This window comes from Delphinapterus leucas, chromosome 10, assembly GCF_059928025.1.
Source record: "Delphinapterus leucas isolate spDelLeu-1000000601 "Yukka" chromosome 10, BTC_Dleu_Yukka2, whole genome shotgun sequence".
NCBI classification, from domain to species: Eukaryota; Metazoa; Chordata; class Mammalia; order Artiodactyla; family Monodontidae; genus Delphinapterus; species Delphinapterus leucas.
In genome coordinates, this window is record NC_143138.1 from 64133461 (window position 1) to 64149856 (window position 16396).

The window sequence follows — 16396 nt, forward strand, 5'->3', positions numbered from 1 at the left end:
CTCCCAGGGCCAGGAGTGAGGGTGGGGACACTGTGGGCAACACCAGACACAGAGTGGGGAGCTGGGGCTGCAGCAGGTACCTCTGAGCATCCAGGGCTCCCCCAACCCAGAGGCCTGGTCCTTACCTTGGGCCCTCACCTCAGGGACCTACTGTCCCAGCTTTGGTTAATCGTAGCCCCAGCTGTGCTGAAGACCTCAGGGAGGTGGCCCAGCACCTGGCTGGGCTCACAGCATTGTCATGCCTGCATCCTCCTCCCCTCACCCCACAGCTGGGCAGAGGCTCTGAGACAAAGACCCTGCCTGCAGGGTGGGGCACAGGAGTCAATCGCCCTCCTCACCAGCTATTGCTCCCCAGGCCCAGAGCACACATTTGCAGGGGGTTGGTGATGCTGGGCTTGCTAGGAACTCTAGGCCTCTGTAACCCCTCTGTGTTCCCACCTGTGAAACAGGGAGGACACCTGCCCTAGCTAGACCTCCACAGGGAATGTAAAGTCTAAAGGGATATGCATCTACTGTAGCCACAGGGGTCCTCAGCCCCCAAGACACTGGGGCAATCTGGGTGAGAGATTTTTTAACTGGAATGACGCTGGTTTGCATAACCAGAGCTTCCAAATTACTTAGCAAAACACGTTTGCTTTTTAATTAACATGTGCTTGAAAAACAATGGTTTTAATTAAAGTTGGGGGGGGGGGAGAGAAGGGATGGTGGGGGAGAATATTTCAAGCTCCAGGGCCCTGGTCAGACTTCTTAAAAATAAAATGGGAGACTTGCCCCAAGCTGGCAGAGGCTGGGAGGCCAGGATCCTTGGGGAGCCTTAGGAACATCCCTACCTGACTCCACTCCTCTACAGCTCCCTTGCTGAGAATTTACCCTTTTGCTGACAGTTTAATTACTCACTTATCCACTGTTCCCTGGGCCGCTCTGGAAAGGAGTGGTTTTTTTTAGAAAGCAGTCTTGGGGAGTAGATGAATGGGGGTCCACCAGACAGAAGGAGGAGTATGAGTGAAGTTTGAGAGTGTGGACCTTGTTGGGGGGACATTAAGTTTACTGGGGAGGGAGAGAGAGGAGGTGGGGGGAGGTGACCCATAATAAAGCCAGATCCCTGTTGGACTGGAAAGGTAGAGCTGGACCCAGAGCCACTGATGTCCAAGCCCCAGCGAAGGGGGCAGGGGTAGTACTGAGCTGGGGCCAGGAACATAGGGGTGGAAGGCGGGTGAGGCCATAGGGGACAGAGGGATTGGCAGAGGAAGGGGAAGGGCTGTGGAGACTGGAGACAGGAGGTGGCCTGGGGCCTGGGGGCTTGCTGGTCCGATGCTGATGGGCTCTGTGGATTCAATCAGTCCAGCAGGGGGCAGCGTTGACCCCACCATCCTGCTGGCAGGAGATACCTCCCCAGTAGGCATTCAGTAAATGCTTGAAGAAGGGAGAGAATGAGGAGATGATTCATCCAAATCAGCCTCACCATCTCCCCTTTCTGACCTTTCAGGGCCAGCACTGGGGTGCAGCCTGGGATCAGAGGTCAGCATGGAGCTGGGACAGGATGACCGCCCCTCACCCATTCAGACAAAGGGAGATTGAGAGGAAGCTTCTGGGGAGTGAGAGCACCCCCAGGGGTCAGGTTAGGTGACCTCAAACCCCCAGCTCCCAGTGGCCCCATCCAGGACCCTGTTTCTCATTAGGAGCCTTCTAGCCTCCCCCAGCCAGCACCCCAACTTGAAACATGCCTCCCTGTACTTAATTCATTACGTGCAGGGTGGGAGGCCCAGCAGGCGGGGGTTATTTTTCCCCTGAGCTCAGACATTCCTTGCTTTATTATTCTCCACGTTTCAAAGCAGCTGTCGCCTCCCCCGACCGCCCCCAGCCCGAAGCTCAGAGTCCAGAAGGGGCCTCTCCAGGGCTCAGAACACCAGAGGTTCCCACCTCTGGTGGGAGCTCAGAACACTTCCAGCCCGCACCAGAGGGAAACTGAGGCACAGAGAAGAAGCCCCAGGGCAACCTGCAGGGACCTCCCTCTCCCATAACACCGCCTTCCTTGTCCGGAAACACCCCCTCCCGGCCACCTTCCACACAGGTGATCTCAGGGCCCCCTACACTGCAGAGCCAGCCCTTGCCTTCCAGCTCCAGGAGCAGGTGCTGGGATAGTCTTCAGGGCCCTAAAAAACTGAGTGCCGGGACTTCCCTGGTGGCGCAGTGGATAAGACTCCATGCTCCCAATGCAGGGGGCCCGTGTTCGATCCCTGGTTGGGGAACTAGATCCCACACGTATGCCGCAACTAAGTCCTCATTCTGCAACTAAAAAAAAAAAAGATCCCTCATGCTGCAACGAAGATCCTGCATGTGGCAAGTAAGACCTGCAGGAAGGGAGGGAGGGAGGGAGGGAGAAAGAAAGAAAACACTGGGGTGCTTTAAAAAGAAAAAAAAGATTTCTATTAAAAAAAACCCTAAACACCCCTGAACCCCCACTGGCTCAGCAGCCTTACAGAGGGCAAGACCCATCATGGAACAAGGGATCAACCTAGAAAATAGCAGGGCTGGGGTCAGCCTAGTGGATCACAGAGGATTCAGGTTGGGGGAAAAACAGTTCTAAGGACCCAGCTTCTGAGGACTAGAGACGCCTGGACAGGTTTTGGCCCTACGTCAGAGAGCTGCCTGCCTGGCCAAGCTGCCTCAACAGGGGGTGAGCTCCCTGTTTCTGGGGGTGTTCAAGCAAGCAGCAGCTCATCAGTCTTACCCTGGAAAAGACGTTGGCCCAGGTATCTGAGGTCCCTTCCTGCCCAACTTTGAGGTCAGAGTCGGGCTGGCAGGCACAGTACCCACTCCAGATGAACGGAATTAGGTGCTCCTCCCTGTTCACTCAGGTCTGAAGTCACAGGCACGACACAAGGACAGGAGACCTGGGAGCTGGGCCAGGGCCAGAGCAGGACCCGGCCAAAGTGTTTTCTTCGTGAGTTCACTACAAGCTCCTGGCACCTGGGAAGTGCTGGGAGCACAATAGATGTGTGATCACTGTGTACTGATGAGTTAAATGGGCCCTACTAGAGCTAGGAGAGGAAGGCAGCCTGCAGCGTTCAGGGCCTCCACCTAGGAGAGGGACTCTGACCACAGAGGAAACTGAGGCAGGAGCCCAGGCAGGGCAGGCGACCTGGGCATACTGGGAAATGAATTTCAAGGTCATTCTTGGCACTCTGTAACCATTTTGCCCCTGCTGACCCTATAGCCAGGCCTGTCCACCCTGAGTATGGGGCTTGACGGATGGATCCTTAGGTGCCCAGGAGGGTAGGAATCACTCCGTGATGTGGCCCTGGAGCCACAGCAAGCCTGGGGGCCCAGGGCCTGCCCACACCTCCAGCTCTACTCTCCAGACCAACCCCAGGGACCCCCTTACTACAAGGAAGGCACCCTCTGGGGGATGGACTACACAGAACCTGAGCCCCTGAGAGAGGGAGCAGCTTGCTACTAGCTGGCCCGAGCTGTCTCCACCTAGAGCTGTGGGATCTGGGTGTGTTACCCTCTTGGGGGCCCCCCAGCCCAGGCCGTGCAGAGGAACCCCCTGGTACTCCTGGGATGTGCCCAGCTTCCCTTCTTATCCGTCAGCCCTGAGCACGGTTTCTCTTCACAAAAGCTAGAAGCCATTCAGTGTTTGCCTTCCTGCCCAGCAGCCACCATCCCACGCCATGTGCTGCAGCAAGGAATGAAAGGTCACTGCCACTGGCTTCCCACAAGAGGTGCACACAGGTATGGGCATCCAGCGATCTGGGGACACCTGGAATCTCAGGGTCCCAGACACTCCAACGAAGGGAGCTGAGGCATCTTCACTCATGTGCCCCACCCCCAAGCTCATCTGCACTGCCCCTGCCACGTCTCCACTCACCACTCCATCCCAACTGGTAGGGCCAGGCCTCTGTTAGTCATCATGGTGGAGCACAGTCGGCACCTGATTCAGACGAGCCTTGAGCCTGGAAAGGACCTGCCCCATTCAAGGGTCTCTATCCAGGGATTTGGGGAGATTTTCACTGCAACAAACTGTGCAATTGCCTCAGAACTTAAAAATGGACTTGTAAGGCCTTATTTTGCCAAGTAAAGACAAGGAAAACAACTGCCACCAGCTATCATCACCATTGTTTTATGAACAAAATAATATTCTTAAGGCAAAAAAAATAGAAATAAAGTAAGGCAGGATGCAGTCCCTGAATAAAAACAGCCAGGCCTTGAAGATGCACAAATTGAGCTTCATGGAAAACACGCAACATGGGCCTTATTCTTCTCCCATGAAAATTGTCTTGGATATTGTCACACGTTGGGCCCTGGAGCCTGAGGACACCCAAGTGCTTCCAGTCTCCAGCAGAGCAAGAATCCCTCCTGCAGCCTTCCTGACTGGAGTTGGTTCCCCTCTGCTTGCACACCCCTTGGGACAGGGTGCTCACTGTCTCTCCGAGTTAGCTTGGGAGCTAGGGATGATATCCTAAGCACCTTTAAGTGGCTTCCAAGCAAGCCTACTATGGGAGAGAGATGAAGAAGGGAGTGAGATGGACAAGGTACTGATGGGAGGGAAGACAGACCTCCAGACCCAGGGCATAGGAGTGGTGGGGAAAAGGGGTGCTCGTGTTCAACTGGACCAAAGTATAAAAATTAGGAAGTTGGCAAAGATCTGAGACTTCCCAGGGAGCACTGTCTTCCCCATCTCTGGAGTTCCAGAGTCTTCCACTGCCTCACTCCATTCCCCAGCCCTCCAGAAAGGCTCTGACACACCCATTCTCATTCTCACCAAGGCCTCAGTAGATGTGCAAAGTACCCGGACCCACAGGCCAAAGAAGAGAGTGGAGATTGGAAGAAAATGGTGGAACCTCAGGCGTCCACAGCCAGGCTGGGGAGGAGTGGCAGGCAGGCGCCCTTCCCAGCCCTGACCTCCTAGGCCCTTCCCCATCCAAGGGGACCTGGGCCCTGGCTGCTGAGACTAGAGGGGCCTGTTGGGTGGGCGACCCTGGAGAGCCTCGTGTACACACATGCACTCTACATTCCAGCTGTGCTCTGTCAGCGTTTGGGCAAACCAGCATTGTGTGGCTTTGGGAGGGCAGGAACAAATAACCCCCAAACTTGGACAAGGGCGGACCTGGGGCTGGTTGGAAGGGGAACCCCAGGGAGGCTCTTCTGTGCTGGGTCACCGGGTTCAAGGTCTAGGGTCTTCCTGCTGTTCCCTGAGGTACCTGGGTTCCCTGGGGTGTGGCTGGCCCTGTACCCAGGCGGGCTCGCCCTAGCCCCCTCCCCTAAACCCTCCTTACCTCCCAAGGCCTCGGAAACAACAGCCCAGCACTCCGGCCTGGCACGCCCCCAAGCACCCCTTATGCAGCATGAGGACTGCCTCACACCACTGCCCAGTTTCTCTTGCCCCTCCTCCCTCCCACCTCATCTTCACACCCCCTCTGATTTTGTGCATGCCACTGCTTGGACCCATTTAGTCTCCCCGCCCCTCCCCACATTCTCTTAAGATCTTTATCCACAGTCTGTCAGCCCCTGTGCCACTGAGCGCTTTGAGCCCCACAGTCCAGGGCCTCATCCCTACAGTTTGATTTCCTTCCTTCTTGTGACCTGCTTAAGGATTTCCTCCAATATTTGATTTCTTCAGACCCTGCCTGACTTCATTCTGCCTTGACTTGAATTTCTGGCCTTCTTGTCCCCCGACTCAGTGCTACCTAATCCATGTCCCAGTGGTGACCCCAGGATCTCTGCAGATGGCAGGCATCTGGAGAGAAGATGCAGGCTGTGGCAGGGAGCCGTGCAGAGACATCAGAGCAGAGGAGGGATGGTTGGTCCTGGGGTTGTGAGGCTGAACTCTGCCCCTGGCCCCCTAGCCCCCTGCCTGCCGCACTGACCCTCTGGTTCAGCCTGGACCAGGACTGGAGAGGTAAATGTTCCTGACACCTTACAGAGACCTCAGAGATGAGGCCTCGGGCCAGATGGGGGAAGTAAGGCATAGAGAGACCCCAGACCAGACTCCAGCCTTATGGGGCACGTGACCTGGCACCTGAGGCATGGAGGGGACCAGGCTGACATGAGGGCAAACCCTTTGCCACACCCACCCCTTTCCACCGGCCGCAGGGACATAGGCTGGACCACCCTGCTTGAAGGGGGAGCTGGGACCAGTGTTTATGCAACTGTGGGGAGGCCACAGCCTGGCTGGCAGTGCTGCCCGCCCAACACAAGCACTGACTCAGCAGAGCCCCCCAGCACGTACACACTCAGACATGCACACAAACAGACACAGACACACACACAGAGGTAAACATACATGTGCACGTGCACAGACAAATGGACACTGGCATTCGCTGGTATACAGACACACACTCACAGACACAAGTATACAGGCAAACTTGTGCATGTATGCACACACAGACACAGGGACACACAGAAATGCACACACATTTCACCCAGCCAAGGTAGGTGGGAGGCTCCTGAGTGAGGAGAAGCCCCACCCCTGCAGCTGAGTTCTACCCTCTAGGCCCTGACACTCACACCCACAGCCCGTGACCCAAGCCCACACATGGTCAGCACAGCCACATATAACAGGCAAAATGCCCCAGAGTGGCATCACGGCCATGACTGGGACAGAGACACATTCTAAGTGGAGTAGAGCCCCAACAAGGGGGACCAAACAGCCCCAGGCAGAGCTCAACAGACACAACAGCCCCAGCTCTGCCCGCGCCAGCCCCCCCACAGCCTGTCCACGCCCAGTCCACACTTGAAGACTGGCAGGTGGGAGCTGCAGAGGGTCTCGGGGGATGTGTGGGATACTCCCTTCCACTGCCAGGCCAAGCCGAGTAGGGTGGTAGCTCCCAGGAACTAGGGGAGCCTGCAAGAAGGAGGGTGTGTTTGGGGGAGGGCTGGGGGCACTGCAGGACCATCTGGAAACCAGAGGAGGGGGCAGGCTTTCTTGCGAGAGCAGGACACATACTCCCTGGGATCCCAGATACATGGAAACTTGGAGGCAGGACCACTTCTTGCCTGGGGATGGCTGAGAACAGGTGTGATCCCTGCCTACAAGACTCAGCCAAGGGTAGAGAGAAAAAGCTGGGACCACTCAGTCCCATGTGGATCCTGGAGACTTTTGAAGGGGAACTCAGCTGTTCCTGGGCTTGGTGTCCAAGAGCAAGGTGGCTGGGCGGGCAGGAGCTGGGGCCTGCCCAGAAGGATATTGGCCAGTCTCTCTGCCCTGACTGGGTCCAAAGGGAGACGCTGCTCTCCTCTGTGGGGGTCCGCGGCCACCAATTGGCCAGGGAGGCTAGCCAGAGTCCAACAAAGTCAAACATGCACAAGCAGACACCCTTACTAGCAGAGGCCACTGCAGCAAGTCCACTAGTGCCTCCATTCCCTGCCCTACCAGCCAGCCAGACTATGCACCATGAAAGGGCAGACCACGGTCCCTCACTCCCACCCCACACCAGATCTGGGGCTGGAGTGGACTGTGTTTAGATAAGGAAAGGAAGAAGAAAGCCTCAAAATCTGCCCAGAATGTTGCTGAGAGTGTCTTAAAAAATGACCTGGAATCTGATCACTTCTCACCATTTCCACTGGACCACACATGCATCTTCTTCTCTCTCCTGGACCCTCCTACCTGCGGTCCCTGCTTCCGCTCACGTGCCCCAGTCTATTCTCCACATAGCAGCCAAAGTGATGCTGATAAAACATCTCCCCAGAGCACACACCAAAGCCCTTCCCACGGCCCAAGGACCCTCCACCACATCCTGTCGCCTCCCCACCGCACTCTCTGCTCCCGTCTCTGCTGGAATGTCTTTGCTCTGATGCCCTCATGGCTCCCTGGAGCAGATGCGGAAGTATTGCCCCACACAAATGTTCCAGCCTGCCTCTGGGGCCCTGCCCTAACCAGCGAAGGTGGGAGCTGGTAGATAAATAGTCTGGTTTCCTCATGCCCTCAGTGAGACACCACCACCATCTCCTGGAGGTCCCCAGTGGGGCTGAGCCCCCGTTGCCCACCGGGTCTTCTGCTCCCATGCACCCTAAGGACTTCCTTCCCTGCCCAGCTGCTCTCCCGTGCTCCCTGGGGCCACCTCCCAGGGACACTACTTACATTCAGGTCCTTGTCTCAGCTCTGCTTCTGGGGAAGTCCAGCCTAAGACACTCCATCTCGCCTCTCTTTTTTGTGTTTATCTTCCACAACGATTCCCCATTCCTCCCTCCCCACAACCCCCAGCAACCACCATTCTACTCTCTGCCTCTATGAATTTGACCACTCTAGGAACCTCGTTTGAGTGGAATCATATTGCATTTGCCCTTCTATGTCTGGCTTATTTCACTTAGCACAATATCCTCAAAGTTCATCCATGCTGTACCAGGTGTCAGAATTTCTTTCCTTTTTAAGTCAGAATAATATTCCATTGTATGTATAGACCACATTTTGTTTATCCATTCATCTGTTGATGGCCACTTGGGTTGTTTCCACCTTTCAGCTATTGTGCATAATGCTGCTATGAACATGAGTTTACAAATATCTCTTCAAGTCCCTGCTTTCAATTCTTTTGGATATATACTCAGAAGTGGAATTTCTGGGTCATATGGTAATAATGTTTTCAATTTTTTGAGGACTTTCCATACTTTTTCCACAGCAGCTGCACCATTTTTCATTCCCACCCACAGTGCCCAAGGGATCCAATTTCTCTACCTTCTCGCCAACCCTTGTTATTTTCTGTTTTCTGCATAATAACCATCCTAATGGGTGTGAAGTGGTATCTCATCGTGGTTTCGATTTGCATTTCCCTAATTAGTGACATTGAGCATCTTTCACGTGCTTATTGGCCATTTGTCTATCTTCTTTAAAGAAATGTCTATTCGGGCTTCCCTGGTGGCGCCGTGGTTGAGAGTCCGCCTGCCGATGCAGGGGACACGGGTTCGTGCCCCGGTCTGGGAAGATCCCACATGCCGTGGAGCGGCTGGGCCCGTGAGCCACGGCCGCTGAGCCTGCGCGTCCGGAGCCTGTGCTCCGCAACGGGAGAGGCCACAACAGTGAGAGGCCCGCGTACAACAACAACAACAACAACAACAAAAAGGAAATGTCTATTCAAGTCCTTTGCCCATTTTTGAATTGGGCTGTTCGTTTTGTTGTTGTTGTAGGAACCCTTTATATATTCAGGATATTATCTCTCCTGTTTTCAATTTTTGCCCAGCCATTGCCTTCTCAGATACTCACTGACCTCATTATTTAACATGTCATTTGCCTCCCAACACACACACACACACACACACACACACACACACTGCACACAGACTGCACAGCCCCTCCCCTACTCTGGGCCCCTCCCCAGCCTTTATCACTGGTTGACACACTTTATGGCTTTGGTGATTTGTCAGCTTTGTATGAGTGCCACAAGGGTGAAGGGTTTGGCTGCTTCCTCCACTGCAGTGTTCCCAGGGCCTAAAGAGTCTGGCACACAGTAGGTGCTCCATAAATGCTGAAAGGATGAAAGGAAGGGAAACAGACTCCTGCATACACACTCACAGCCCCTCACAGACTCTCACATACACTGCCGCCACTCCTCCCACACATACGCGCACACGTACTCTCATACTCACAGCCCTGCCATGCTCGCCGCACCACACAAACGCCCTGAGGCAGCCTGATCCGTGCAAGCCTCAAACCCGCTCTCATACACCCACACACTCATCTCACAAGCAGATGCATTCACATCCAAATGCACCCTAGCAGGGCTGCCCTGACCTCCTGAGTCCTCCTGGCCTGCAAGCTGTTTCCTACCCTGTGTGGCCCGCTCCACACTCTGGGCCCTTGATCTCTCCACAACCCTTATCTCTAGGGCCCCCAAGACTCTCTACAGGGCATTGCTCTTCCTCCCCTTCAAACCAGAGTGGATGACCTCCTCCAGGAAGCCTCCCCTCACCCTCCCCACAGAGCTCCGAAAGGAGGGGAGGGCCTGGCCCCAGAGCAGGGTGTGACAGTGGGGCTGGCATTTGCAAGGGTGTGTGCATCTCCTCCTGTCATTGCAGGGGTTGTGCACTTGTCTTCTGCTGAGAAGCCCAGGGCTGAGAAACCACTGGTGGACCCCGGATTCTCGCCCTCTGATCTAGAGCCACAACACAGGCAGAGAGACCGGAGTCAGGCAGGGGTCTCAGGCCTCTTCGGCTCTGACAGCCTGGGGACAGTGAGTCAGGCAAAGCCATTCTCTGCTCTGGGCCTCAGTTTCCCCACCTGTGACATGGGTGGCTCTGGGCCAGTGCCCTTCAGTTCCCTGATTGCTGGTTGTGGAGTGAGACAGCTCAGACAGCGCTCTCAGGCACCAAGTGGCAACCCTGTGTTAGAGGCCAGAGCATGGCTACTGTCTCCAGAAGTGGGGCAGGGCACCCAGTCCTCGTCCAGCTCAGCCCAGTAGTGTCCTGGTAGGCAGGCTCAGAGGGTTTGGCACACCAGATGGGACAGTTTTGATGTGGTGAGCAAGGAGGCAAGATTTCAAAGTGATTCCTCTCGTTTTGTCCAGGGCTCACCGTGTGTGGCTCATAGATTTTTATAAAAGTCAACCAAAGGGCCACAGAGAAGAGAGAAGGAAGGAAGGAGGAAAGGAAGGAAGGAACGAACGAACAAATGAATGAACGAATGGAGGGAGGGAGGGAGGGAGGGAGGAAGGAAGGAAGGAAGAAGAGAAAGAAGGGAGGAAGGAAGCAAGGGAGGGAGGAGAGAGGAAAGAAAGAAGGAAAGAAGCCATTTATTCATGAGGCCCAAGGGCCGGGGACAGAGATGCAGTCACAGGCAAGTGCAGCCTGATGGGGAGACATGACAGCCCCGCAGAGCTGTGCAGAGAGAGCCTGTGCAGGAGTCTCAATGTGCTCCCCTCCGTCCCACAGAATGCAGGCCACTGGTGTCAGCAACTCGAGTGGAAGAAGAGCTGTCCCCAGCACGGCCTCCCCTGGGCTCCCTGAGAGCAAAGGCGGTCACAGGTTACAGCGGAGAGGTGCAAGCAAGGCTGCGGGATGTCAGCTGAGAACTGGAATTGGTGGAGTTGGGGAGGTGGCAACAGGGGATCTGGATGACAGAGGCAGGAGGGGGACCATAGGGCTGAAATCAGCAGAGGTGGCAAAGGTGGTAGCAGGTTTGGAAGGGAGGGTGGGAGGTCTCACCTGGGGCAAGAGGTTCAGCTGGACATGATGTGCTTGACAAATGCTGAAAAGAAGGAAAGAGTGAGCAGCAGGGCTTCAGCCCTGGGTAGCCAAAGGTGGCGACCTAGGATCCTAATGCCCCGCTCCCGCCAGCAGTCTCCCTGCCCTGCTGAGTTTACCTTTGTAGTTGATGCAGCCATTGGAGTCCTCTTGCCCAGCCATCAACTTCTCCACCTCATCTTCTGTCAGCCTCTCACCTGGCAGGAGTGGAAAGCTGAGTCAGCACTGTTGAGGTGTGAAGGGTGGGGGGCCCCCTGAGCCCCGCTGGATGGTGGGTGTGCCTCTCCAGTATTCCCATACCTCATATTGGTACACACAAGACCTGGGCTGTCACCCTTATTTCTGAAACCAGAAGAATCAGTGACAAGTCAAAAAGGGCAAGGCCTGGGGTGCAGGCCTGGCACTCTCTCCGAGCCTGGGCTCTGTCCGTAACAGTGCCATCTTGCTGTTCAGGCCACCAGCACACACTGTCCCCTGTCCTCAATAGGCTGGTGGGACTCCCTCCATCAGGAGTAGGCCAGGTCCCCCATCTCCCTGGAAGCAGTCCCTCAGGGCAGCCCTTCAAGGCTAGAGGAAGGACGCATAAGATAGAGCTGGGGACCTTAGGGGATGACCATGGAGGGTACCAAGAGACACCACCACTGTTCCCCAGACAAGTGTGGCACTTTCCCGCCTCTGTGCTTTTGTATGTGCTGTGTTGCTTCCCCCACTGGAATGCCCACTGCAGTTTCCCTCACACCTCCTAGCCCCCAGTCACACACACACACACACACACACACACACACACACACACACACACACAACCCCACAGACCAGCACAGGGCTGAGCACACAGTAGGCACTCAGTAAATGTCTGATGCAGGAAAAGTTCACTTTGCACAGACACAATTGGTGCTCAATGAACATTTGCTGTAGGAAAACTTCTCTTTGAGAAAGGAACGCTCCTGCCAGCCAGGCACCTGACAGCGGGGGGGTCAAGAGGCAGGTACAGTACCTCCTTGGCTCTGGAATTTGACCTTGAGGCAATGAGCACAAGGACTGGATTGATCCCCCTGGACGTACCGCCCTGCCCCACACTGTCCCCAGAGCTGTTCCTATCCCCCTCCAGTTCTGTAAGCTGCACCAGCTGGCTTTCTTTATTCCCCACCTAAATTTCTAAATTCCCTACATTTCCATCTCCTGCCATCGAGGCACCTTGACTGCATCACCCTCCATTTCACAAGTGAGAAACAGGCCCGGTGGGTGACAGAGTGGTTTCCCCTGGATGCCCCAGGAAGGAGAGAGTGGGGTGGGGAGGAGGCTGCCCTCACCCAGCGTGGCCAGCACGTGGCGGAGCTCGGCGCCCATGACCGTGCCATTGCCCTCCTTGTCGAAGACCCGCAACCCCTCCACAAAGTCCTCGAAGGTGCCCGTGTCCTTGTTCTTGGAGATGTGCTGGAGCATGGGCAGGAACGTGTCGAAGTCCATCATCTTGGAGTTAAGCTCTGGGGAGAGATGCCCAAGCACCAGGCTCTGAGGGGAGATGGGCGTCCCCCCCGCTGTGTCTGGCAATGAGGAGCTGTTGCCCTCACCCAGCTCCCAATGCACTCTACACCACTTTGTCATTTACAAAGCACTCCACCATCACAAGGCACTTTACAGTCAACTGAGAAATGCATTATTTACATCGTCCTTTGCTGTTCACAAGGACAGTGGCACGACAGTGGGCTCTGACTAGCACCTCTGCTCTTCTTTGGGGGAACAGTTCTCGCTAGCGTCTCTCTATTTTTCTTATCAACCCCGCTCTCCCCACACCTGTGATTGGTCGAGAGCAGCTGGGCCGATCAGAGACCTTCTCTGGGACTTCTGCACCTGTGGCGAGGGCTTGGGTCTCACTCCTCCTTGGGGCAAAGCAGGCAACGCTCTCTGGCCATGGTGGTGAGGGAAGCTGACCCTGCCCCACAGAGGGATGCCCAGGAGGCCAGGAAGGACAGGGAGAGCATATGGGATGCTGAGGCCAGACACAGTCTGGCCTGCCCTCACACCTGCTACTGAAGCTAGTTCGCGCCGTTGTCAGTCCCCTACGACCAGGAGGCCTGGCAAATAGGCATGGGGCCAGATGGTATAGGAACCACCACTGCTCGTCACCTTGTCAGCATCACCTGAGACTGGCCTCAAGGTCCTCCTCCAGACAACGGGAGGATGTTAGGAGAATGCACAGCAGGGGAGTTCCTGTGTTGTCCCACCAGCGATGGCAGCCCACCCTGGAGGTCTCCCCTGGGACTGGCCCTAATGGGGACACATCTCAGGCCGGGCGTACCAACCTTCCTGCTTCGGCTTCCCTAGGACTCGGAGCACCTCGGCCTGTGTAGGGTTCTGGCCCAGCGCCCGCAGGACATCCCCACACTGCCCATACGTGATCTTCATCTCACACTTGGGTGTGCGGTCGTACAGCATGAAGGCTTCCTTGAACTCTGCCGGGAGAGGGCGTGAGCTGCGGACACTTCTAGAGTCAGCCCCCCTGACTCGCCCCACACTGCAGGGGAGGACTCTCAGCCTGGGGGACCCGGGCCCCAACCCTGCAGCCCCTGGCTCAAAACCCCCACTCACCTTCAATCTGCTCCGGTGTAAACTCGATCTGAAAGGAGACCCCCAAAGATTCTGAGTGTCTGGTTCAGAGGATGGGGCCAGGCGTCCTCCTGGTGCCTCCGTGCCCAGACCTGGCCTCAACCCCTCAGCTGCCCCAACCCGTCCACATTCCAGGATTCCAGCTTCCACTGCCCAGGACCTCCTGCAGTCCACCTTGACTCCCTCCTGCCTCCTTACCCCTCCCGCCATCCCACCTGAGGACCTTGGGTCTGCAAGTGCCCAGACCCTGACACCAGGTAGGCCTCATCAGGGGAAGTGGTGAGGAGGGAGGCCTGGTGCCCTGAATCCCCAGCCCAGGGTGGGCCTTACCTGAGGCCCCTGGTCCTGGACAGACGTGCCTGAAGCACAGACTGGCTTTGCCAGCTCTGCCAGGCCTGGGGCCCAGTGGGTAGACTGTCCACATAAGTGAGATGGGAGGCCTCATCTCACCAGGGCAGGGGCGGGAGGAGGAAAGGCGAGGGGGCAGGCCGGAGAGCCCTGTCACCATGAGAACATATTTGCAGGAGGGGGTGTGTGTGCGATGTGCATGTGCGTTCGCACACCTGTGTGTGCATCTGTTTGCATGTGTCTGCCCCCCACAGAGCCCTCAAGGCTGGGCACTTTCACTCACGTGGTCCTGCCTACACCTGAGCCTTACACAGTCCCGTCCATAAGCGCAGGGCAGCCCCCAAGCGTGGCACAGCAGGGGGCCAGGGCCCAGCGGTTGTGTTTGCTGAGGCCACATCAGGGCCACCTGAGGTCAGGAGGCCTCCTGGGACCCGGTTTCCCCCTCCTCACTTGGATACCAGGTCTATTTTTATCACTGCAGTCACTCGCCCCAAGGTCAAGGTCGCACAAGGGAAAGGAGCTTGGGGGAGGGGACTTGACTGGCGCCTCTCCCACTGCTGCTCCCTTGGAGTCCCCTCCACCAACCTCAGTAGTGCACACCAGTGCAGAGGGGGATCCTGCCCCTGTCACCCTGCTGGGTTGTCCCTCCCAGCCCTCTGGCTTAACCCTGTGTTGGGAAGACCAAGTTGTTGTTCCTGGCCCCGCCGAGAGCTCTCTCCACCAAGAAGCCTGCTGAGATTACGGGCCCTGGGCCCCTGGCACAGCTTTCTGCAGGGGTCACAGGAGAGGCCTCACTACTTCCTCTGCTCAGAGGGGAGTCTGTGCAGCCTCGGATCCGGTGAGACCACACAATGCCACCTTGGGCCCTAGGGTTGTCTGACCCTCACCAGGGGGCCTGTGGGACACAAACCTGGGGTCTGGGGATGGTCAGGAGTCAGAGTCAACTCCACGGAGCACTTGCCATGAGTGGTTCCCAACAGCCTGTGAGGAGGACTTATTGTCCCATTTTATAGCTGAGGAAACTAAAGCCTTAGAGCAGTGATGGGAATGGAGCAGAGTTGGGATTTGAGCCCGTGTATTGAGGGACAAGGTAGGTGCCTCCAGGAAGGGCTCAGGAATGGAGATGGACCTGTGCAGATGGGCTGCAGGTCTCGCTGGGGACCGTGAAGGGCTGGGAGGGCTCCATGGGGCCCCTCAGCCAGCAGCCAGGGCAGCAGTGGCCAGTGGCCAGCCGAGAACAGGCAACGGGCAGGACATGGGTACGTGCCACTATGCAGACGCCGCAGGTGGGAGTCATGGCTCGTTCTCCAGGTTTAGACTCTGAGAAAGGCTTTCAAGCCAAGCCGGGGAAGGGCTCCTGGGGCCACTGGTCACAGTTCCAAGACCAGCTTCCTCCATGACCTACCCAGACTGGCTCAGTATCGCCAGCTCAAAGCTGAGGCCCCACCAGCTCTGGGGCTCAGGGACCTTGGCAGGGGTGAGTGTGACCCAGACTGGGCAGGAGCCCTGCTTCCCTTTACTCCCCACCCTGTCCACCCTGGGGAACTTGGTATGGACTTAAGACCCCACAGCTGGACAAGAAAGATCCCTGCCTGGCTGCGGGGGTGAGGGGCACAGGCAGGTCCAGGATTCCCCAAGGATGTGAGGTCCAGGGAAAAGGACAAGGGAGAGTCAGTTTCCAACCACCAAAAAGATAGTCCCCTCAGCAGCACTGGGGGAGTCCTGCCTGATGTCTGACCACCCTCCCTCCTGCTGCAGCCCTCCTGATGCCTGAAGCTTCCAGCTTCAGTTCAGTACTCACTTTCTGGAGCCTGGTCTTCCACGGGGTAGATCCACTCTGGGATTCACTGACCTACCCTGCCCTTCCCACGGAAACCCAGCTCCCACACCCACCTTGACCTTGGAGGCATCGAACTCAGGTTCCTTGGGGGGCTCTGGTACAGGTGCAGGTGCAGGTGCAGGTGTGGGAGCTGGAGCTGCCTTGGCGCCTGCCTTGGCGTCATCCTTCTTGGGCTCTGGCTTTTTGGGAGCCATGGAGGTTGTAAGCAGAGAGGGACGTGGAGAGAAGGAAGCAGAGAGCCGGGTAGGTGAGCCTTCCCGTAACCAGCCTTTATCCTGCCTGGACACCTCATGACCCCAGCCCCACCCCTGCAGGGCACAATGGGGACAGAGCCATAAAAGGACATTGGCTAGGCTCAGGGGCTATTTTGGGGCCTGGGGGGGCATTGTTCAGTCTCAGGAATGGGTGGGGGAGAGGGAGGGCTCT

General features: G+C 56.6%; 1 protein-coding gene across 1 annotated transcript; it reads right to left on the minus strand.

Annotated features, from left to right (window-relative positions):
- Positions 1–3883: 3883 nt before the first annotated feature.
- On the minus strand, positions 3884–16181 carry MYL3 (myosin light chain 3). The gene is made up of 6 exons (XM_089918065.1): positions 16024–16181; positions 13765–13792; positions 13479–13628; positions 12486–12659; positions 11295–11372; positions 3884–11179 (listed from the first exon to the last, which is right to left on the minus strand). Exons 1-6 carry the CDS (start codon positions 16162–16164, stop codon positions 11151–11153), a joined length of 600 nt encoding a protein of 199 aa, XP_089774191.1. The 5' UTR covers positions 16165–16181; the 3' UTR covers positions 3884–11150.
- Positions 16182–16396: the final 215 nt, after the last annotated feature.

What these genes read in the sequence shown, in the direction of transcription:
- MYL3 (XM_089918065.1), bottom strand. Translation starts at nt 16,164, where the DNA reads ATGGCTCCCAAAAAGCCAGAGCCCAAGAAGGATGACGCCAAGGCAGGC. An exon ending in TACACCGGAGCAGATTGAAG is followed by an intron (nt 13,629 to 13,764) that starts GTGAGTGGGGGT and finishes CTCTCCCGGCAG; the next exon opens with AGTTCAAGGAAGCCTTCATG. An exon ending in CCACGTGCTGGCCACGCTGG is followed by an intron (nt 11,373 to 12,485) that starts GTGAGGGCAGCC and finishes CACTCCTGCCAG; the next exon opens with GTGAGAGGCTGACAGAAGAT.